The sequence below is a fragment of the Papaver somniferum genome, chromosome 4, assembly GCF_003573695.1.
Source record: "Papaver somniferum cultivar HN1 chromosome 4, ASM357369v1, whole genome shotgun sequence".
Lineage (NCBI taxonomy): Eukaryota > Viridiplantae > Streptophyta > Magnoliopsida > Ranunculales > Papaveraceae > Papaver > Papaver somniferum.
In genome coordinates, this window is record NC_039361.1 from 3,930,852 (window position 1) to 3,955,555 (window position 24,704).

Below are 24,704 nucleotides of genomic sequence, written 5' to 3' on the forward strand. Positions count from 1 at the left end.
ATACATGTAAACTGTAATTTGTGTGGGACTGTAGTGCCCAAAACTCCTAAGCATCTCATCTTACACTACCCTTTTGCTCAGGCAGTTTGGTCGGTAACATCGTTTTTATCACGAAGTTGCTCAACTCCGAATCAAAAAAACTGGGTTGGACACTGGTTATCTTCCAACGCCCTTAAAGAAAAGACTGTTGTTGTTTTCTCTATAGCTTGGAGTATATGGAAGGATAGATGTTCCTTAATTTTTCGGGGAAAACACCTAAATCCTAGCACTACTCCAAGATTAGCACTTAAGCTTGTGAATGACACAAATTCCATCCTTAGAACTGATCATACTGTTCACATATCTGTCAACCTTCCTATATATGGATATGACTTAAAATCGGTTGTTTCTTTCTTGCCTGAGAACTGCATTATTGTTACAGTGATACGTCCTGTGACGTTAACACTAACCTGTTTGGATCTGTTTGATTATGAATGACAAAGCAGGTAACTACATTGGTTGTAAAATCGTTCCAGGAATAGTTAAAAATGTTGAAGAAACTGAATGCTTGGTCTTGTTGGAAACTTGCGTTTGGGCAAAAGAAAGGAATAAGAGCAAAGTATGCTTCATTTAGTGATGCACAATTAATAGTAGGATCTCTTGATTCTAATAACAACCAGCTGTTATGGTATATTAACACTGTAGTGGCTGATTGCAAGTTGATTCAAACTTTATTTTCATTTTCTAGAATTGACTTTCTTAAAAGAAATTTCAATACCATGACCATGATCGACTTTGGGTTAATCATTGTAATAACTTCAGAATGCAGGAAGAATGGTGGGGTATCATCCCAACTTTCCTGTCACAACATTTATAATTCGTTTGGTTTATTGCCAATCGTTTTTTTAGAAAAAAAAAAAAAAAGAAAGAAAAAAAAGAAAGAAAGAAAGAAAGGAAAAAAAAAGGTCTTTGATCGTGCCTTCGCTGTTTCCAATAGGCCCTTAAGTGAGTCCTTGACGATGCCACCCCGGGCCACCTGGCAGATTTAGGCTACACTGGGAGTCATTTTATTTCATTCGACTCTTTGTTAAACCCTTGTCTCTCTCCGGCCCTCTATCTCAAAACCCCCAGTTTTCTCGATCTAAAGGAGAACCCTAACATTTTATCAAATCAGGTATGTTTCTTCTGCCTCTAATCATTCTTTCCCATTGCTTTCTCTTTTCTGAATTCCGATTTTCCATTAATCTGTTTTGCTTTTGATTTATAAATCTCTTGATTGATTGGTATTTTTATCATTTTTATGTTCTGATTATTAGGTTATCATAAGACACCCATTGATTAAATCTATTGTTATTGAAATTAGGGTTAATATTAGTTTGTGCTATTTGGTTCAGTATTAAACAAATCAAATGAATTGGAAATCATAAAATGAGGTCATTTGATGCCCTTCAAGTGATGGATACTGTGAACTATATAGCAGAATTTGTGAGATGTAAATTTAGGTTAGAAGGTGATGAAAATTGATTTTTCATTTTTAGGGTGTATACGTTTGATCCGTGGACAAAACATCAAGGTGGTGTCCATTATCTAGTGTCCAAGTTGACATTCTGACGGTTCATTATCTTGGGGGATGCTTGAACCCCTTCTGCTTTAACGCTTTGCGTCAAAGTAAGGGGATGTTAAATATAGTTTAGTTGTACAAATTATTTGGTATTAGGCGTTGATGGAATGTAGTTTAGTTGTAAAATTTTAAGGGAATTTAATTGATAATTCATTTTAGGGTAAACAAATGGTATTTTGCGTAAAACGTCACTTAGGTGTTCTTTAGGTCTTGTCAAAGTTGAAATTCTGACAATTCATTATCTTGGGGGATGCAGGAAACTAGGAAAGCTTAATGTTTGAACCCCTTCTATACTGTCGCCGCATGGCCCTGCGGCAAAGAAATTGTTGTCTTAGGAGTATACTTTTCGCGGTACCTTCAGTATCTCGTGTGTATGTTTCTAGAACATATGTTTGTTCATGTTCCTTATCTTTTCCACTGCCTTCAAATTCTAGTGCCAGATATTACCACCTTGCACAAGATCCTATAGGCAGTCGAGAAACACAGGATTCGGAGTCTTATATAGGTTTTCTAATTTCTAGAGTAAGAGTTGGAAACAATGAGGATGAGGTTTTCCAGTCCCTTCTGCAAGATCACAGATGCGTTAGTATTTGTTTGTCGAAAATCCTGGTTGAAAGACTGCTTAGGAGATTTGAGGATGATTGGAAGTCTGCTTTGGGTTTTTTTCGATGGGCTGGGATGCAAGCTGATTATAGCCTCACTCAAGAAGCTTATGATAAGATGGTGGACATATTGGGTAAAGCAAAGCAATTGGAGATGATGTATCTGTTGGTTGAGGAAATGAAGGAGAAGAATTATGTCACGTTGAAAACAATTGCTAAACTCATGAGAAGGTTTGCTGGTGCTGGGAAACATAAAGATGCAGTTAAGATGTTTGATGACTTGGAAAGATTCGGTTTGGAAAAGGATACTGAATCCATGAACCTATTGCTTGATACCCTTTGCAAAGAAAAGAGAGTTGAGCATGCCCGGGGGATATTTTTGGAACTGAAGAAACATATCTCCCCGAATGCTCACACCTTTAATATTTTTGTACACGGCTGGTGCAGTGCCAATAGGGTTGATGAGGCAAACTGGACCATCCAAGAGATGAAAGGGCATGGCTGTATCCCCTGTGTCATTAGTTACTCAACGGTCATCCAGGCTTACTGTAAGCAACCCAACTTTAGTAAGGTTTATGAGTTACTGGATGAGATGGACACTCAGGGTTGCTCCCCAAATGTCGTCACTTACACCACTATCATACATTACCTTGATAAGGCAAAAAGATATGACGAAGCCCTAAAAGTTCGTGAGCGAATGAAACTGACTGGATGTAAACCAGATACGCTTTTTTACAATACGTTGATCCACGTGTTGGGGAGAGCAAGTCGGTTACAAGAGGCGACTCGTGTTTTTGAAGTTGAGATGCCCATGAACAGCATCATTCCAAATACTTCTACCTATAATACTATGATCACTATGTTCTGCCATCACTCTCAAGAACAAGCTGCTCTGAATGTTCTTGACAATATGGAGAAGTCAGCACTCTGTAAGCCTGATCTTCGTACATTCAATCCATTATTGAAAATGTACTTTAGAGCTGGAAACACAGATTCTAGTTTGAACGTGCTATTGGATGATATGGCTAATAAACACTATCTGGGTCTTGATCTTTCTACTTCCACACTTTTAATTCATGGATTTTGCAGGGCAAACAAATTTGAGAGAGCTTGTAAAATCTTTGAGGACATGATAAAACAAGAAATTACACCTCGATATCAAACATGCCGTTTGCTTCTTGATGAAGTGAAACAAAAGAACGTGCAAGATGCTTCTGACAGAATAGAGAGTATTATGAGGCAAATGAAGAAATCCAATTAGGAAATGTCATGATTTGCTTGGGAAGACTTAAGTGCTTATGTAATTATATTGTTAATGTTAGTACTTTTCTGTATCAAATCATCATATGATTAGGTTTTTTCACTGTTTGCCACTGACAGATTCTTCTCCGTGTCTTTGAACCAGTAGCCCTGCTGATGCTGCAAGGATAAAAGATGGCGATGAATTGCAGCAGATCTCTCAGAAGCCTCATCCTCACAAAGGAGGCAGTTGGAGTTGTTAGTCGGAGAACATTCGCTGCAGGTGCTAAAGCCAAGAAGAGTGGAAAAGGAGGTGGTGCAGGTGATGCTCCCAAGGCTTCAAGCCTTTCCAAAGAAATTAAATCTACTACGGTAGTTGGTGGCAACATCCTCAAGGAAGGAACAGATCCTAAGATTCTAGCAGACTCTGAATACCCTGATTGGCTGGGACACCTTCTTGATAAGAAACCTGCATTGAGTGAACTTCGCAGGAAGAACATAGAGACTCTCCCATATGATGATCTCAAACGGTTAGTTAAGCTGGATAATCGTGCACGAATCAAGGAAAACAACTCTGTCAAGGCCAAGCACTGAACACGATCTGTAAGACGTTTTTTCTCTCCTCCGTATTTGATACTAGACAGTATTGCACGTCCTTGCAGGCATTTTATTTTTTGTTCTCGTTATGAGATTCATGTTATATTATGGAATATGGTCAACGTTAACTGAGAAAAACTGTAGACAAAATCTCTTCTCATTGTTGCAAAGAAGAGGATTAATTGTCTTTTGTGAAGTACTTCTAAAATGGTTTCTGCAGCGCCTAAATAACATCCTCTCTGTGTTTTTTGTTTTGTTTTCTTGTTAGTTTTGCACCTGGTAAGTTATGGCCCTATAATTTATCTTCAAACTGTGTACCCATATATTCTTTACAGTTATTGTTTCTTGAGATTTATCTATTATTTGTGACTTTAGTATTTATCGAACAGAGATCCAAGATTTGAGTATGTTTTTCTGCCAGTGTTACGAACAAGTGGGGATTACTTTCCATTTCATTATCTCAGTTGATCTCCACGCTGAAAGACTGGATCAAAGGGTTGATCACACTTTTGATTGGTGGTGCTCCACAAATTCCATGGTCAACTCAGACGTTCGACGGGGCCAATGTGCACGATAAGGGTCGTATTCATAGCATTTTGTATTTCTCGACAAATTTAATCTGTTTCGCCCGAAGGAAGAACCTCTTGCTGGATTCCTCCAAGTTAAGTGATGCATAAAGGCCTTTTAAACCCGACAACCCGAGCCCGGGTTGGATATGGTCAATCAGGATGCAGGAGTGGTAGATATCTTCAGCCAGCCACTAGACAACCATGAATAGAAAAATGAAAGCCGACCACACAAAAAGAAAAAGATAAACAAAGCAAAGAAAGATGAGATTGACATAAAGAAATATTGATGCTGCATCACACAAAAATATCCAGACTAAAATACCCTCCCAATTAAAAATCCAAAAAGTTGAGAGATTATTTGAGTCTTATCAAAAAAAAAAAAAAAAAAAGATTGTTTGAGTACTCTTTTGAAACTTGCTTTTTTGACTTCTAACTAGAAGCTAGTTTTGTGAGCAAAATTGGAAAATGACTTCTAGAAGCTAGTTTTAATTCTTTATGAAGTAATTTTATTTTTGCTTCTAATTTCTGGAATTGATTTTGCTTTTTAATATTTAAAGAACTTAAATATATGAGTATTCTCCTACTTGATCAAGTCGGAAAATTAGGAGTTATTTCATGAAATCACTTGTTATTCATGTTTGGCCCTATGTTAAAAGTTACTTTGTGACTCCTGAAAATGAAAATATGAGAAGTTAATTTGGGAACACAATTTCTGAATGACTCCTGTAATAATTGCTTCTGATTTCTGAAATTGACTTTTTTTACCGAAAAATCATAAGAACTTCTACCTCTGACATCAATAAAGTCTAATGGCTTTTAAGTCATTCAAAGTCCAAACATAGAAGAAGAAGGAAAAAAATTAATCAAGAATATATTAGGTTTAAGAGTAGGTGAAGCAAGGCAGCTCAGACTAATCAATCAAACACCCCCAGGCCAGAATTATCACTTGACCCCATCCTATTCCACATAGACGTGGATCATATGTCCCAGCATTCTCTTTCTAAGCAACATCCTCGTAACACCTCCACCGTCCATCCCACCCACTAGGTCCTCCATTCACATCCAACGATCAGCAATCCCTTTCACACGTGGTCCCCACATCCAAAACGCGCAAAAGCCAAGAAAACAAACACCGTTTAAACTACATAACATTTTCCGTTACCATAAAGCTAGGACTCACACAACCAAACGATTCGGATTTTGACACGTGCTAAGCTGTCGAAGAAGACTGTTATCTTTTTCTCTTTTGAATTTTTCTGAAATGATAATAAAATGGCCATTGGAACCTCCAAAGAAATGAAGAAAAAACAGCAGAGCAATAAGAAAAAAAACATCTTTAAAGAGGAAGAAGAAGAAGAAACAGGGTTCATAATTCAATTCAGAATACACCATTAGAAAACCCTTTCTTCCTTTCTCTCTGTTTTCTAGACAGGCATCTCTGCAAATTTTGTATAGAAAATATATATTTACTTTTCTTTTTTCATTTTCTTAGATTATTATCAAGAAAGATGGGAACAGAGATATTAAGACCTCAAGATTGTTTGATGAGAGTACCATCATCAACAGCATCAATCACCATACCTCGTAGTAGAAAACCATCGTCTAATTCTTATTATTATTCTTCTAATCCTAACCCAAAGTTTTACAGGAAAACAGAACAGAGGAAACAACCTCAACAACCCCAACCACAACCACAACAACACCACAGATATTTTTCTCAATCTGAAACATCTGTGGTTAAAAATGGGGTTCGATCATCATCATCATCATCGCCAAAACTAACTCCATCAACATCACCTGCAACAACAGGAAAATCTGTTGTTAAAAATGAATTAACAGCCTCTGTGACTATATTGAAAAGAGGTGAATCTTTAGATAATATTAACAGTAAGAAAAAAGCCGAGAAATTGAAAATCAAAAGGTCAATTTCTGGAGATTTGAGCAGTGGGTTTTCTTCTTCATCATCAGGATCAGAATCTTCATCAGATTCAGAAAGAGGGGTAGTTAGATCAGAAGTTTATGCTGGTAATGCTTTTTATTTATCTCCTGCACCTAGTTCATTACCATTACCAACTTTTTTTTCAATCAAGAAAGAAGGTGGTTGTGGTGCTTCAGCAATTATTGATGATTCAGCCACTAAGGATTTGAGACGTCTTCTTCGTCTTGATTAAATCATCAAAAAAATGAACTAAAATTCTATGATTATTAGATGATCTAGATCTGATATATAGATCATGGTCAAACATTTAATCTGGTTTTTTCTTATTTCTTTTGAATCTAATGTGTCTTAATTTTCCATGATTTTTTTAAATGGAGAATAAAAGATGCAAGATTCAAAGAAAATTTATCTTTTATGTTTATAATCTGCTAAGTAAATTTGGGGGAGCATCTGGGATTTTCATAGAAATTTCATCAAGGAAAATTTTGAGAAAGAAAGGATGAATTTTTCTTAGTTATGATGTTGAAGATGGAAAGAAGATGATGGAAAATATGTAATTGATGGAGTAATTATTATATGGAATTAAGGGGCTTAAATTCTGTAATTCTGCTCTGTTATCTTATTATTATGAAGATTATTATTATAGGGTTTACTTACTGTACTGTAATTTTGTTTCTTCCCTAAAGTGTTTAAGGGGTTAAAGTTTAAGATCAGAAAGAAATCAGGGAAGATGACGGGGATGGATGATGGTCTTGTATCTCTGGTTTTTTGCCCTACACATGTATTATTATTAAGTGGTAATTAGTTGATAATAAAATCTTATTTATATTAGAAGGGTTCAATGGAAATATGGTCAAATGTTAATCGAGAAAAACTACAAACAAAATTTCTTAGCATTGTTGCAAAGAAGACAATAAAAATCTAGCTTACAGTGTTTTGTTTTCTCTGAAACGAAAGTAAACTCCAGAGTTATAATACTCGTAAGAAATTTACTTACATACCAGAATACATGTAGGTGTACACTGTGTGATCAGTCGCCTCCCCTTCTTTGTTTTGCTCGCTTCCATGACTGCTTTCCTTTAATTTTCCATTTGTCAACCCCAGGGACATTATTCTTTTCCTCAATTTCTCGAACTTTACGTTTCCTGCAAAAGGATAAGAAAGATGAATATCTGTGGAGAAAATACTAAACCCGGAAAATAGATGAACTTATGATACAAGTGTTAAAGTGAAAGGAACATGGTGCATCAGAAGATTCTCTCTTATGGTCTAACCTGTATTTCTTTAAGGCATTATCGTGAAGAATTTCTTCTGCAATGCTTCGCTTCCTCTCCTTCTTAGTTAACCTGTCGTAGAACTCCGTTGGAGACTCCACAACCGTACCCAGCTGAGTGGTAGAAATTTCAAGTTAATATAATATATACGATGGGCAAAAACCATTGGCATAAGCTTAACTGGTAACATAAGCAAAGAGGAGTTACCTGGAAATATTTTGGAAGCTCCTTCGATTTTGAATCACCTTTCTTGTAGTGCCTCTTAGGATCTAGCACATGCCTTAACTGCAATATCCACAACCACAATTGTTAACGATCATACAGGGTTTGCAACTGAGGTGGGATGCTGGTTTGAAGTATTGTCCATATCAGCCATAACAAAAACATCTGCAAAAAGTTACAGATACAGGGAAGCATTTGAATTTCTAAATGGAAGAGAAACAGATGACCAGCACTGCATTTACCCGGGGTTTAGTTAATCTTACAAATAGTATATCTAGTTGTACTAGGCACACCAAAGAATTTCAACTGCATAGACCTTGATGATCCACAAGAATTTCAATCACTTTTTTTTTTCCGAGTATTAATGTGCGCAGCATAACAATCAAGCCGTTTTAAAGGCTATGGACTGGGAATCTAGATAACAAGTACATATAATCTAGATCCTCGTTACATTACCAATCAGCTCTTTTTCACATTCACAAAGAAACCTAAGCTTATTACAATCAATCCCTACAATATAATCCAGATCCTCGTTACATTACCTAAGCTTGTAAAAGAAATGAAGCAGCTAGTCATTCTAGACCAAATAATGATATCCCTACAATATGCAGAAGTGAGTCTACTGGATAACTTCCCAACAAAAGTTGATCATGTGGTCCGTAAACTACTAAATGAATCCTGACTTGCTAACACTCGTATCAAATTTCAGTGGTACTAATACCCATATTCATGATTGTAAAAATACAAGTTGTCATGGAGAAGAGTGGCACCTGCAGTTCTATTTAGAGAAACTGGCATATATTATTATAATTATCATTATCAAAACCTTTACCACAACAACAGGGCATTTCAAGCTCCTGAGAGACTCCAAACTTTTTAACTTCATGCTAACAGCAGTTACATAACCTGAGACACGTCTATTGCATTGGTTAACCCTAGCCTAACAGAGAACTTTAGTTGAAGGCTTTCTTGATGCGGGATATGGAGCATCAACCCAATTGAATCAACACTGCTAATAGGGGGTACCAGTTTACTGGGGAGGGTACCGGATCCCATATAAGGCGAACAAAACAATGCTTTGTCCTATATGGAATTTGATACCCTCCCCAGTAAACTGGTACCCCCCATTAGTAGTCATGAACTCATACAAGGTATGCATGATATTCTATCAAATTCCACTGTGACTCATAACCCAATAATAATTAAAAGCAACCTCTACACACTGACAATAGAGTGTCAAGAGTTGCTCTAGGGAACTTAGAACAGCCTCGTGTACCACAAAACAACGGTACACCTAGAAAAACTTAGGTGTCAGAGAAAATAAGTTCAGGTAAGGCCGATTGGTGACTGTAGTTTAGAGTTACAAGATTTTTCTGAGATGACAGTAAGTCCTACTGCAGAGTTGAATAAACCTTTAAACCATATCTAGCGCTGAGATTAGAATAGATGATGGCAAGATTAGAGCCCCATCATAGTTCATTTAGAGTACACGAAACAAATTTTGAAATTGCAACAATTCCTCTGTATTGACCACCACATTCTCTTCCAACAAAATGAACAATCCAATATCCTAAACCACGAAGTGGAAAGATAGAACTCCACTGTCATGCTTAAGAAAAATAAAAGCAGTCATAACTAATAATTCTCAAGCCTCTACAAAAATCAAAACATAAAAGCAGTCATAACTAATAATTCATCTCATGCCAGAAAAACTCCTACAAGCTATTTATTCTTTCAGACGAAAGTCTCACACCTTCAACCCAGCAGAAAACGGAGACAACTTTTCTTCTCCTAGATAGAAAACACAAATTTACCATAACGAAGTGGACGTCACATTAAAGAATTTACACTTTCCTCATAGAATGAATACATCAAGCATGTAAACTCTCCTAGTTATTCCATAGGTAACCGATGCACTTAAAACTACTCTACAAAAAAAAAAGTGTCCTAGAAAGTACAATTCTCCTTTTGCGTCCCATTACAATTAAACAAACACAAGGACTCTCTTTTAGTTTAGAGTGCACTTGTTTAGTTGTCTAGAATGTTATATTAATTGCAATGGATCAAAAACCCAACCTTTAATACAACAGAAATGCTAAACATACCGTGGAAAAATCCCGCAAAAATCTTTCGACTCTCACATACTCGTGGACCCGAAAAGAATCCCCCTGCTAATCCCACTGACGGCAGGACCTAAAGTCAGTGAGAGTCGTGATATTTTGCGGGATTTCTGCTCGGTATGTCTATCAATACTCTTATTAGAAAGCCTAAAGTGCTGCTTATAGTTGCATATAGACAGATATTCACCCATGGTCCAATACTAACCAAACATCAACTGATCTACGAAGATAATCTGTGAATTGCAGAATGTGGCACGTATATGCTTTTTTTTCTTCACATAAGTGATCAGTGTTTGTGTCAACTCCAAGTGTAACACTCCTTTTCCGAAAGTCAAGGGATTGCGAGCGCATTCTTGCAAGTGTCTTTCACCTCTACTTAGATTTCTGGGTGAAGAATTGGACTATAAAAAGAAAATCTTCTCTCGCATGTATCTTGAGTGAAACATCTTGTTGTCACCGACTCACCGAAAATGCTACATAGGGAAATATAGGTCCAGACTCGAGACTAGATTGTAAAAAATAGGGAAAGCAAACGTATTCTCATATGGACCAGTGAGCATAGGGTAGTGTGACACTAGATGGAAAAGCAGACGTCTGGTCTTGTTCTCGTCTTGTCTAGAGAGTCTGTATAGATCATCTAAACTCCAGAGTCCTAGAATAAGTTTTCGGTAGAGTAATGAGTCGTAACCAGGGGGGGGGCAGAAATCACTCTATACTGAATGACAGCTCATCTCTGATATCTGCTGCCCCTGGTTACGTCTCATTAGTCATTACTCTACTCATTCTAGGACTCTAGAGTTGATAGTCTTTACTCTACTCATTCTAGGACTCTAGAGATTAGCTAGTCTATACACCCTTTAGACAAGACGAGAACAAGACCAGAAGGGACGAGACCGGATGAGAGTCACGATACATCTGCTTTTCCACGAAAATCCAGTCTCTCTCTACCCCATGCTCGACCTATTACTGTTACCCTTTGAGTAGATTTCAAAAATCAAGGTGACAACATGTTTCACTAAAGATACATGCGAGAGAGAATTCTATTAGTTTTCAAGTGATAATTTAATTGATACTAATTCTAGTTCTTGTAATGATTTACCACTCTTTGAATCAATTACTATCACTTATTAATGGCTACCCTATAGGACACGAGTAAACACTGTTGCGCTTGTGACCTATGGATATAACATAATGACAACTTAACCTGGTCAAGACAGGGGTTAGTTTCACCTTAGTTTAAAAGTCAAATAAAGGTTAACTTGATGGTCTATGGTTAGTCGACGACCCTAACACATCAATCTTCCCCGACCCAGACCCAAAGACCCTACTTAGACCATAAAGTTACGACCCTTTAACAAAATATCTCATGTAATAATTAAAAGGGTTTCTGCTTCTGGAGATGAATAAAGTTCAGATTAGAGAAGAAGAAGACGATATTGATTTTAATTGGGGGCAAATATGTAAGTTCCTATATTCTTTTACTAGAAATCATAAAGAACAGAAAATAAATTAGTCAAACTTACCTAGTCTGTGACAGTTAACGGCAGGTCTAGGTACCATCCTTAATATCCACGAAGTGGAAATATAGAACTCAACTGCCATGCTCAGGGTAAAACAAAAGCAGTCATAGCTAATAATTCTCAAGCCTCAACTAACCTGGTAGATAGAAATCAAAATCCTTAATACATTTAGGTTATTTTATCTCATGCCAGAAAAACACCTACATGCTATTTATTCTTTCAGACAAAAGTCTCACACCTTCAATCCAGAGACAACTTTCCTTCTCCTAGATAGAAAACATAAATTTACAATACCGAAGAGGACGTCACATTGAAAAATATATACTTTCCTCACAAAATGAATACATCAAGCATGTAAACTCTCCTAGCGATTGCATAGATACCCGATGCAATATCCTAATTCAAACTACTCCATAAAAAACAAGTGTCCTAGAAAGTAAAGTTCTCCTTTTGCATTTCGTTGCAATCAAACAAACACAGGGACTCTCTTTTAGTTTAGCATAAACTTGTTTAGTTGTCTAGAATGTTATAGTAATTGCAATGGGTAAAAGAGTCAACCTTTATTACAGCAGAAATGCTAAACGTACCGAGGGAAAAATCCCGCAAAACTCCCGACTCTCACATACTTGTGGAATGTTATATAAGCGGCAGGGCCCTAAGTCTGTGAGAGTCGGGATATTTTGCGGATTTCTGCTCGGTATGCCTATCACTACTCTTATTACAAAGCCTAAAGTGCTGCTTATAGTTACCTAGATTCTCACTGAGATGACAGATTTACAAACAGATATTCACCCATGGACCCATACTAACCAAACATCAAATTATCTACGAAGATAATCTGTGAATTGCAGAATGTGGCACATATATGATCCACACTATTGGACCAGGCATTCACTCCCAAAAGTGTTGCCCATGGGCACGTGGGATGTGCGGACACATATGGTGGACTATAAATCAGTTCTCTTTGATCTATTCTGGCTTTGATGATTTATCTAAAGCCATCTATGCAAGAGTATAAAATTGCTAGTAAATCCTAAGATAAAAGTCCAACTGCTACAGCAGAAGGAAACATCTTGCTTACATGCGACTTAAAAACATGTGAGCAAGGTAGTTCCTCCTGCTGGAGCAGTTGGTGTTGAAGATTCTAACATATAAAAAAGTTGTAATTGTGATGTGCAAACTCTACAGTATGCTAGATTTCTACAATTAAGGGTATCATTTCCTTGACACAGTATTAATATGGCGCAACACAGTATCAACCAGTCCATCAATCTGATAGTCGCTACCTAAGAATTCTACTTCCTCAATTATATTAGGTATGGAGACATTTATTGCGAAAACAGTCCAAGCAGTTTCAGTTTCATAACTTAGAGAAAAGAAAAACGAATATAACATACCTTTATAATCTGGAAGTCATTCTTTATCTCCGGTGTGATAGTTTGAGCCGGCATATCAAACCTGCATATGCACTCAAAACAAACAACCAATTAATTCATTTCCACAAATAAAACCCTAATTTATAATGGAACTTTAAAGAAGAGACAATCAACACACAGAACACATACCAGTGTTTACCAGTGGTGTCTTTGAGTGATTTTTTAACCAATTTGTTCCGCAACTTTGGATCAGCAGGTGGAACATATAGTCCATCGATAAGCTCAGTTTTGGGTTTAGGAATTTGTGGCACAGACTTTGTAGAAGAACTAGTTGCAGCACTAGTTCCAGAAGATTTGAACATGGTCAGATTAGGTTCCCATGTAAGACCAATTGTTGACATTTTTCTGTCTAAAAACACCCTTGCTTGACAGTGCTATATGAAATTCTTCCCTGAAAAGGTAGATAAGAAGAACAGATTAAGAATTTAGATTTAAGAACGAAAACAAGTCTTAATCGATAAATTAGAAACAGTGAAAGAAGGATTTGATTGTCTCTCTGTACCTTAGTCGTTTTCCTGTATGAATCCGGCGAAGGAAGAAGATGGAGGATTCTCAGGTATCGCCTTTTTTCGTCTAGACAGTACAGAGAGAAAAGATTTAGGGTTTTGGATTTTTAATAATCTTGATATTAGGAACTTTGTAGAAGAAGAGTTATTTGGGCTGGGCCTGACTAACAAAGCTGTATTCGAAAGGCCCGTATTAGGCGAACCATATGTGATGAAAAGAACCCTGATTTTGGGCATACCTAAATCTTTCTGGGCATACAAAATAATAGTCCCATCTTGGGTGACCTTATAAGGGTATCCTATAGGTAGTTCAATTACTTATATACCCTTAATACAAAAATCTAAAATCAGTTTTCTAAACAATCAAAATCAGTTTCCCTTACCATCTCTTCTTCCTCCTCCTCCTCTAGCCGAACTCTTCCCCCTCCTGCGAAAAAAATTTTCATCATCGTGATTAATTGTCGATTCGTAAAAATTTGATCGTCGATTAAACTCAACCACATAATGACTCGTACAAAGAAAAGCAGGGACTAGGCAAACCAAATCGTCTTCTAATCCATCAATTGAAGAAGAAGAACCAATTGAAGATGAAGGTGTAGAAACTGAAAATCAACCACCAATTGAACCAGAAATTGAACCAACTGCATCTCCAACTCCGGAAATGAGGATAAGAAAGCAAGTTTTACAAACCCAATCTCCTATTTGTTGTTTTTCATCGATTAAGTGACGGTTACAGTGTTGGGTTCGGCTCAAAATTGAGTTGCGTTTTTAGCCGAACTGTTCTTCACAAAAGCTTCCTGTAAGTGTATATGAATAGTTCGGCATGAAATTTCATGAAATTTCAAGCCGAACCTAGTCACAGATAGAGATGCATAGGGGTTCGGCGTATTCGATAATCATAATATGTGCCGAACCTAGCACATTTACGAGGTTCGGCTATTACGATATTCTCAATATGTGCCGAACCAATAACAATATTTTAACTCAAAAAATAACAAATTGATGTTCGGCTCATACGATTTCGAAATATAAGCCGAACCAGTAATTATTTTTTTTTCCGAGCTATTCAGGATGTTGTTCGGCTTACTATGAAACTTTCATATAAGCCGAACTAGTGTCTAGCAAAAGGGTTGGAATTGAAAATTATAGGTTCGGCGCATGCAGTAAACAGATTCAGTGAGTCGAACCGTTCATCAATTGGTAGATTCGGCTCATAGATGTGAACCGAACCTCAACCTGTTTCGCCGAACCGTGATCCAAAAAATCATCTAAACAACCTTTATAATTCTGAAAATTATCTTAATCACTAAACAAAATATTTAATCACTAATCAATATTACTAACACTAATACGTAAAGGGCAGATTTACCATTAAAAAAATTGGGTTAAGGGGTAATCTGATTTTGCTATTTCACAACCTTTTTTTGTTTTTATGCAGTATCCCTAGTAAGATTTCAGTATGCCCAAAATCAGGGTTCGATGAAAATCATGAAATGCTGTTGTAAGTTGATAAATGGTTTTCAGCAGTTCCATCACTTGATTCCCAGATGATTACAATTTACAAGAACAACTCGTTGCAGGTATCCGGTCATGAGACATCGGTTGTGTCATAAAATGACCGAGGAGAGATGCGAGCGACGGAGCGAGGTTTAACTATGTTTTCACCCAAACTCATAGGATTTTCAGGTATGCTAACTTTGTGGTCTCTAGGAGTGGCATTAACATTTTTGAAGACTTGGAGATGAGAGGCTATTTTAGAATGGTCAGTCAAAAGCTGTGTGCCTGTTGAGAGTTTGCGCAGGCCTAAACGAAATGATCAGCTTCTATCATGTTATGATGGAGACTCAATTTACTGCAGCAGAAATTTATTTTCTCATTCAGGGAGTTCTACTTGTGTACAATGATATAAAATCAAGGATTATAATTCGTAATTTTGCTTCTAAACAAGTAATCAGTATGGGCAGGTCTACACCACAACAATTGGTATAGCAGATAAGAAGCTTGCTAAGATTTTGAATCTGCGGCTAAAACTGCAGTCACCAATTCGGGCCATCGTAAAGAATGCAGTTTCATGTCACCAGGCCTCGCATTGCAATTGTCCAATATCCTGCAATCCAGATTGAAAAGGCAGTTAAACATACTACTCTTGTTTGATTGCCTTTGGCATTATCTACCCAGCAAAGAATGAATAACTGGGGTCAATGAACACCAAAGAAATAGACTGTCTAATCTGAATCATATCTGGAAGTTTTGAGGATATACCCAGCCGTATTGGATCTTGCTGCCAGGATATCAAAGCCTTAAAGTCTGCAAGAGTGTCTGAGATCGTTGCGCATAAACTGACTCTTCACAATATCATAAGCAAAGCACTTGAGTCCTTGACCTTGCCATCCCATGCTGATCGCCACCCCCTTGCATTATGTGCACATGTTCACAGCTGCCGCATTTTCTGTTAAGACACATCCAGAGTTTTGTGCTCAGATGGGGATATAATGAATCAAGCAGGCACTTGGGAATGACCAGTTGTGCAGTAACGTAGCTATACAGTATTTCACCCAGGAATTTTTTCCCTTCTGAGACAATAGCCCAGAATCCATGTGAAGGCAGGAATACAATGATAAAAACATACTAGGGCAAGCCCTTGATCTCAATGATGTGACCAAAAAAGACCAACAAAAAAGCCACCATGAAAGCACTTCACATCAACGATTGAAATTACATGAGAATCTTAGACTCAACTGATCAGCAGTCTATGTTATAGATGCAAACTTGGAAGTTGGAAAGCCTATGAAGCTTATCACAAATATTACTCAAGAAAATATAGTTTTAATTGTAAGAAAACGCTTTACAAGGAAAACAAAGGATTACTCCCCTGAGGCATTTATAAAACTAGAAACAATATTTAATTAGTATCTAGCTCAAAAGGCAAAGTTCTTTCATTTCATATCCACATATTGGAAGTATGATCTATTGTCGTATTAATTCATATCCACATAATGTCAGGTCGAAGCACATCATAACAGTCTAAAAATATAAGTACTTTGATCTTTTGACGTAGCCTGGTACAAAGTAATTTGGTGAACCAGTCCGTCATGTATTCCAATATAAACAACAAATTATGGGCTCAAAGGTGCTGTGTTTTACTTGTAGGGATCATTAAAGAACCACAATTTATATTTTTGTCTTACAGAAGGCACCCAACTAAGGAAGGTGACTGACTGACACTACCACTATTGGCACCAGCCATTTAGATTCCTTGCTCATAATAGAATTCATTTGGACACTAGCCATTAAGCATGCTAAGCAACATAGTGCAGAGCTTCCTAAGTGTGGGGCGGTTTACAGCGAGATCAAATCTAGGGCGAGCTACCATAACCTTGAAAGTTGCAACGGAAAACTCTTGAATGGAAGGAATATTTGAATTATTCACACGGTAAAGGCATTCCATCTCTCTAACCACATCCACTTCTTTTGTTGCGCCAATGATTCTAATCTCCATAGCTCACAAACACAGTCATGCCGTTTTCAGTCGAAAAGGTCTGGTAACAATTAGAACGACTAGGAATTCTTACACTCATATCTTAAGAACAATACAAAGAAAACACATAAAAAGCAGATTCTCAACACTTCCATTCTGCTCATTGACTCAAGAAAATCATTAACGCATCAAACATCTGAGAGATCACAGAGAAAAAAAGCTGTAACAAAAAAATGACTAACCAGAGAGATTTGTAATAGCTTTACAAAGCGCAAGAGCTGTACAGAACCCCTTTCCACCCACAGACATGTCTTCACCAAGTGATAGCTTCACGAATCTCTCTATCGTCACATCCACTTCTGCAACAAATTGAGAAAATTCAACAAAATCAGATAAATAAAAATGAATACCAAAATGTGCTTCTGTGTAAACAGTAAGCTCTGCAGAGACTAACCGAAATAAGTTATTACCAGATAAATTAGCTTCGATCGTTCGACTTTTCCTCCGAAGCTACAACATCTTTACCACCAACTACAGGCAACATTATATCCGGAAAACCATATATCTTGGCAGTACTTAAATTGGACGTTTTGATGATGTTAATAACAGTGAAGAGACAAAAGAACCGGAAGCTCCTTCTTCATTACAACGATGATGACAAGAAAACTACTTGAACTTTATGATTCACTGATATCTGCCCTTATACATATCTTCAACTACCTTAGATCCGTTGCTACCCCACCAGCCAGATTAACCTACATCCTCCAATATTATCCCTGCTGGCCTAGTCCCCCCTTTTTGGGCTGCACAAAACCACTCTTTTCCATCTCTGCAAGTTTTGGTATCAGTGTAATTGAAAAGCGTCAACATTCAACCTCGAAAGAACTCAGCAGATCTTAGCGAAACTTCCACATGCTGCTCCACCAAAGAGTTCGGATAGCAAGTCAAGGATCATCAAGCTCCTCATAATTGTTACAGAATGACGAAGATGATTCCTGATTGACAAGCCTACGTAACTTGTGCATTTTCACGACCAACCCTGGCTTCTTCACCAATAACTCTAAGCTCTGCATAAGCTTGCATAGAGGAGGCCATAAACCTCTCCATAGACTCAAAAATCCTTTTCAGCCCTGACTGTAGACTAATAGCATTAGTTGTATCACTAGGTTCGACTATCCCAGGTAGAGAAAGACCATAGCCCTGTCCAGACAGCAATACCATCTGCTTGTCAACTACCTGTAATGCCTTGTGCATTTTCTGCTCCTCCCTCTCAATAGCCTTCACTCTTCTCTCCAAATCCCGGTTTCCTGTCATCCTCTGACGCAGCTCCACATTGTGTTGCTCACAGAGGTGATGTACACTTGCAGCAAAAACCCTCATGGTATCAAGCACCTCCTTCTCGGAAATTCTCTCCATAGCGCGAAACCACTGGTTACAAATCACAAAAACTGGGGGTGCACCAATCCTACCGGGACTAAAGGGAGCTAATCCATCTTCTGTCTCTTCGGGTTCCTGGAGAAGACATTTAAGAAGCCAACTGTTCAAGGCTTTCACGAAAGCTTTTTGAGCAATAACCCAACTAGAGAAGCGTAAAATCCAGTTAAGAAGCTCCAATTCAAGCTGCACAGAAGCTTCAAGATGATCGTCATTTAGATTTTTGTTAAATGCAATGGCATCTAAATTTTTTGCCTCTGCTATAGCCTGACACTGGTTCCGATGACACTCGAGCATAACTGCCCACATCTTAATTAAGCTGAAAACAACAAACAAAGAAATAAATAAATTTATTCCAGATTGAACACCATGAAATATGTAACAAGGTTTGTCAATTAAAACAAAATTTGACTACAAATGGACATTTATATCCGTAATGAACTTATAGAAACAAAGGAGTGGATAAACCTTCTCAGTGAAGTATAGCCTTTGATGTCTAAAATATAGCTTGTTGGGCCAAATGGATTTCTTTCACAACATAATGAACATACAAAATACAGAACAAATACGATGCACAAAACGTTTCTGTAAGTATAAAGTTTGGATGGCTCTAACAGAAAGATACCAAAAATTGGTCAACATTGTTTTACGAGAAATATTCAGAGTGGAAAGGCAGAAGCAAACATCTCAAACATCCAGGAAATATAACAGATGCTTTCCTGTAATAACCGGGTCAACTTATGAATCAATTTCTATGCTTGTTTTACTTCTGAATGAGCACATCCGTACATATTAACAGACCATTTTTCTTTCATTTTCCTGGCAGTGTATATATGTGCAGTTAAGGAACTGCTTAGCTTAGAGTTTACCTAAAAAATGAGCGAAACATTTAATCCCACTTAAATTTTGAGAAGTGATTATTTGTAGATATGACTGGCATGATTTTCCTTGTTACTAGTCTTAAGCACAACAACAAATAAACATAATTGCAATTATAGAATCATTATCGACATCGTACAAAGATCAATCACATACCCATGAATGAGTTGATTAATCTGAGGGAATAACTCTTCATCCCTCAACTTATTTATCTTGACTGATATCTTTGCAACAACCTGAATGGCAATTCGAATTTTTGTGGATAAAGTCTGGACTAGAATCCGTGTTGCATCAACTTTATGAGCCTCAGCACCCTTCTCATCCATACGCTTTAACCGGCGGCTCTTTCTTTCATGGATTAGCCGCATCTTTTCCTCAGCCTGCAAAATCATATTGTTAATTATAAAAGCTGCACTTGATGTAAAGAGAATCAAGTAAAAAAAATTACACAAAGCTAGTAACGAAGGAGAACCAAAACTTGTTCCCAATAAATCTTTTCTATCTAGCTTCCGGAGCCTATGATGCTAGAGGTCTTTCCTCTAAAAGGTTGGAGCAAACTATCATCAAGTTCATTTGACACCATAAGAAAATTTGTTTCCTCTTAGATAAGAAAATAGCACAATTTAAAGATATGGTGCAAATATCTTACCTTGACTTCCTCGTAGAGCTTCTTTTCCCAATTGTACAGCTTTTGCAAAGTTGATGAAAGATTCAATAATTTCCTCTGAATATCACCATTAAATTCCAAGAAAACAGAACCATCTCTCTCTAAAGAGGGAGGCGTAGAAGGCTGTGAAGACCCAACCGACATCGAAGGTGTTATAGAGTGCAACATCTTTGAAGACACTGGATACATACAATTCAAAACAGTCAAGTCAACATAAAAGGGAAAATAAATAAATAGATTCAACTCCATTTAACACTGGGTCCACAAGAACTCCATTATTGTGAAAGCAAAACACAATCATACTGTCTCTTACTCTCTTTCTAAATTAATAAGTTTAACCTCCAAACAGAAAGATAACTTGGAATTATGTCTTAGATTAATAGAGCTAAAAATAACAACTAAGAGAAACAGGGAATTGTGAGCAGCTGAAGGAACCGAAACTGAAACCAGATCTAAGTTACATATATCAGGTGCACTTTTTCTAATTTCCAGCTTAACGAGCAATTAGGAGGTATAGTAGATAAAATTTTACCGTGATAAACAGCATTCTTCCGGTTATATGGAAGCTTTCCAGCTTCGAGAATCTTTGCAACCTCAATTCCGGAATCTGAAGATCTCTCAAACTGAGCCTTAATTTCTCTCACAACCTCAGAAACAGTTGTGAACCGACCCTTAAAAGCAGCCACGTTTATCGGTTCTTTAGGCTGTTCCTCTTTAGCAACAAAATTCTTCTCTACTAAATGCACCTGATATTCGACTCCCTGATTCTTTTCAGGTACAATGTTCCTCGTTTGATAAGCATCTTCCCTATCAATTGCTTTCTTCTTCTGCTTCTTCTTCTTCGCCTCTTCATTCCCGACATTCTTAGTGAAATTTCCCCCACCACTTTCACCAGACAATCTCTGATTTCCGTGAACTTCTTTCACTACTTCATTTTGATAATCCTCATCTTCCAATTCAGGAATCCCTTCTTCTTCTCTAACTTCTCTAGAATCCCGACTCGGTGTCTGTGGTGGATAATATTTCTCAAATGTACTAGTAAATGGGTCTAAGAAGTCCCAAGTTGAAGCTCTTGGTGGAGACGGTGGAGGCGGAGGCGGTTTCGAACCAGAAGACGAAGCCATTGAATAACGTTGCTGCCGTGGAGGTGATGAATAAGATCCATATGGTGCTGATGAACCAAAAAAACCACCACCACCACCCATCCCCATGCCACCTCCATAATTCGAATAAACAGATTGAGGAGGATAATTATAAGAACCATAAGAACCAGAATTATAATGATTATTTTCATCATTAGGATAAGAATAATACGGCTGATGAAACGAAGACGACGATTCGCCAAAATGAACAGTCTCAGGACTCATTGGCCTTTGCTCATATACAACTGACTGAGTAGAGTGATTCCTCATGTAATTCATTGTCATATACCCATTACCATTACCATTGCCCCCATGTTGATTGAAATGATGCTGATTCTGAAAATGTGAACCATGATGGTCATGGAGGTGGTGGTCATGAGATCCAGAAGACTCATCCCCATCATCATCCCCATCTCCATCCTCATCGGAACCTTCGGAATCAGAGTGAAATTGCAAATGTGAACCAGAATGTGAATGAGAATGCAAATGTGAACCAGAATTAGAATGAGAATGCAAATGAGACCCAGAATTAGCATTTTGATTAGAAGGAGGAGGAGGATTTGGAAAGGAATCAACCACTTTTCTACCAGAAGGAATTCGAAGTGAAGAAGAAGCAGAAATAGGAATCTTATCATCAAGATCTTGATTACGATTATTAGTATTATCAAAAAATCTATCTAATGAAAAACCAAAACCTTTTAAAGACTGAATATAAGCAGAATGTGAATCAGAAAATGCGTACCTCTGCCGGATCGCTTCATCTAAATAATAACAGCGTTCTCGGCAAAGTTTAACGGCAGGTAGATCATCTAACTTTGAGCTTGTACAGCCCATATGTGGAGTATTTTTTGACCCCCTAGAAAGAATGAAAAAATTGATTTTAAATTTGTAGATTCAAGTGAGAAAATTCTAGTGTGGAGTAGAATAGGGTTTTGTTTTTCCTCACAGACAGTTTATAACAAAAGATAAGAAGAAGAGAATCTTGCCAGCAAGGAGTAAATCGTCTGTTTGTTACAGAACCCAGTAAAAAAAATGTGAAATTTATTTATGGGTTTTGGAATTTGGTAGATTTACAGAGAAGGGTAGATGAAGAAGAAGCTTAAAACCTTCTTCCATTGTTGGAATACAGAAGATGAAGAGATGAAATTTAATTTGCAAATGAAGAAAGAAATTAAATTTGAGGGATAGTGAAGGTTTGACTAATTTGGACTGAAATTTTGACTATTGGGACCTGAAAGGGAAAGGGGAGGGGTTAGGGGAGTTGAGAATTTTGTTTAGATGGAAATAAATTTGGGGTTCAGGGCCTAGTTAGTAAGTTCGCGAATGATTCGCGAATGATTCGCGAATTTTTCCGTATCATGAATTTTACCGTCTTATTCGCGTACGTTTGCAACTCCGAACCCAAGTCGCGTATTATGTGGCATTCCCGGATTATTCGCGAATCGTTCACGAATTTTACGTATCCCGAATGATACGTCCGCTTAATTCGTCATAAATTCTTTAGATTTTACTTTTCAAAGACTCCACTTTTTGGGATTTACTGCCTCCCGAACATACACGACCGAATATTAGACATGTTGTAATTTTTATGAAACAAAAACGACTGAAGAGATTTGAAGGTGAAGGTGAGAGAGATCTCAAACTCACTAACCAAGCATCTAAACCACCATACGACGTCCTTTTGGATAACTAATGTTGTATATATTATTAATATCATCATATTGAGTTTATTTTTTCCTTAAATAACTCACACATATGCAGAAAAATTGGTCTATGACCTTATAAATACAAATTATTTGTTATATATAGATACCGAATTTTCAGAGCCGAACTCACATTTATAAATCGAATTATACACGTACGTATGCCGTTCCGAATTAATGACGAATCACGTCCCGTTGACCGAATTTTGGACCGAATCTGGATTTTACAAAACCGTATAATACTCGTACGTTTGCCGTTCCGTACGTTTGCCGAATCCCGAATTGCTAACTAGGGTTCAGGGTTCCATTTGAGGTGATGGATTGAGACTGTGTTCCCTAAAAAGGCTAAGATGATGCAATCATTTCTATATTCAGATTTTGGTCTTTTGACCATTTTTCTCCTTTTCTTTTTGAGCTTCTTGTTTATTTTAGTATTTCTTCCTTGCAGTTGAGATTTGGTGATGGTGCTTCTAATAATGCTTTTCTTTCTTTTATTTTTTTTCTTACTTTTTCAATAAACATTATTTATACCTTGTGTTTGTTTGGGTCTGATTCGGGATTTGCTTATAACTTGGCCTCAATCAGATGTTAGATTGATTGTTTTTTTTTTCTTCTTCACCTTTTTGAGATCTTACTCGAGGTGTCTGATTAGGTTCGAGTCAAAATTATTTTGAAGTCAAATTTATTTTGTACCTGACTCGTTGATTACATATCTAGATTCGAAGTTTAATTCGGTTCATTATCTGGCTCGGAATATTTAATAATTTTTCGAATTAGATACAAACGAGTTAGTTGAGTAAAAAACAATTAACATGTTAATATTTTTTTTAATAAGAATAACTAGTTCAACGAGGATTTCATTTGTAATTTATATCTGAATTGGCCTGAGTCAGAATGTTAGATTGTTGTTTTTTTATTTTTCTGATATGTGACTCGAAGTTTGATTCAAAGTTGTTTGAATCAAGTCCATTTTATCCTTACTTATTGGTCACATGCAGTGAAGCACCGACACACCAGTATTGACGACGTGTCCGTGTCAGACACTCGACAGACACACGACACATATGGGACACCGACAGGACACACGTGCAGAAATCAATATTCCATTTTAGTAGTTTGGTAACCTAGCGTGTCAAGGAAATCAGTATAATAGTTAATTTTTTTTTATATGTGAGCTAACCTAACGACATAAAATTGAGTTTTTTTCATGTATTTGCGTGATTAATCTATTTCATATACTATAACACTATGATCTTAGTATATAAAAACCATTTTATTAATGTATATATAGGCGTGTCCTGGTGATATTGGATTTTTTTCGATCCCTGTGTCCGTGTCGTGTCCCATGTCAGTATCTGTGCTTCCCAGGTCACATGTCTATCCGGTTTTAAAAGTTTTTTTTTTCCTCATAACTTTACTATTTAATAAATTTTGAGTCACGTTCTCATATAATGTGTTAGATTCAGGTAAGTCAAGAGAGTTTGAAAAAACAATAAACATGTTTGTTCAGCGAAAAAATGATCAGCGTTGAGGAAAAAATATTTCAATGTACAAGTACAATTAGAAAATAAAAACAAATAACTTTGTAAATATTGAAGTGAAAAGACTTGAGGAGCTAATTGGCAAGATAGAGCAATTATCCTTGCCGGCGAGTGCTCTAGGATTATTTAGTAAAATATTGAATTGTAAATGTGGTTATATACTTCATAGCTACTATGCTAATGAAAGAGTGAAGTATTAGATTGAAGGCTATTATTGGGGCATCACACTCTAATAG

At 37.0% G+C, this 24,704-nt stretch overlaps 3 protein-coding genes across 12 annotated transcripts; 1 reads left to right on the forward strand and 2 right to left on the reverse strand.

Annotated features, from left to right (window-relative positions):
• The first annotated feature begins 1,017 nt into the window (after nt 1-1,017).
• On the forward strand, nt 1,018-4,292 carry LOC113274604 (pentatricopeptide repeat-containing protein At3g04130, mitochondrial-like). Of its 9 annotated transcripts, none has more exons than XM_026523993.1 (2): nt 1,018-1,153; nt 3,608-4,292. In XM_026523993.1, the coding sequence occupies exon 2, from the start codon at nt 3,637-3,639 to the stop codon at nt 4,033-4,035; it is 399 nt and encodes a 132-aa protein (XP_026379778.1). In that variant the 5' UTR covers nt 1,018-1,153; nt 3,608-3,636; the 3' UTR covers nt 4,036-4,292. The 9 variants fall into 9 exon arrangements, 7 of the variants coding, with proteins under 7 accessions (XP_026379778.1, XP_026379779.1, XP_026379781.1 ...); XM_026523994.1 differs by having other exon boundaries at nt 1,048-1,153; nt 3,611-4,292; XM_026523996.1 differs by having other exon boundaries at nt 1,056-1,153; nt 3,583-4,292.
• A 1,634-nt stretch (nt 4,293-5,926) lies between these two features.
• LOC113274606 (rRNA-processing protein fcf2-like) lies at nt 5,927-13,720 on the reverse strand. 2 transcript variants are annotated; one of them, XM_026524000.1, is made up of 7 exons: nt 13,621-13,720; nt 13,248-13,509; nt 13,080-13,140; nt 8,028-8,105; nt 7,821-7,933; nt 7,544-7,691; nt 5,927-6,404 (listed from the first exon to the last, which is right to left on the reverse strand). In XM_026524000.1, exons 2-6 carry the CDS (start codon nt 13,457-13,459, stop codon nt 7,577-7,579), a joined length of 579 nt encoding a protein of 192 aa, XP_026379785.1. In that variant the 5' UTR covers nt 13,460-13,509; nt 13,621-13,720; the 3' UTR covers nt 5,927-6,404; nt 7,544-7,576. The 2 variants fall into 2 exon arrangements, with proteins under 2 accessions (XP_026379785.1, XP_026379784.1); XM_026523999.1 differs by having other exon boundaries at nt 5,976-6,404; nt 7,548-7,691.
• A 1,757-nt stretch (nt 13,721-15,477) lies between these two features.
• LOC113274607 lies at nt 15,478-22,334 on the reverse strand. Its single transcript, XM_026524001.1, has 7 exons — nt 20,615-22,334; nt 20,065-20,261; nt 19,572-19,795; nt 17,573-18,855; nt 17,345-17,461; nt 15,887-16,073; nt 15,478-15,731 (listed from the first exon to the last, which is right to left on the reverse strand). The coding sequence occupies exons 1-4, from the start codon at nt 22,056-22,058 to the stop codon at nt 18,111-18,113; spliced, it is 2,610 nt and encodes an 869-aa protein (XP_026379786.1). The 5' UTR covers nt 22,059-22,334; the 3' UTR covers nt 15,478-15,731; nt 15,887-16,073; nt 17,345-17,461; nt 17,573-18,110.
• Between the last annotated feature and the right edge of the window lie 2,370 nt (nt 22,335-24,704).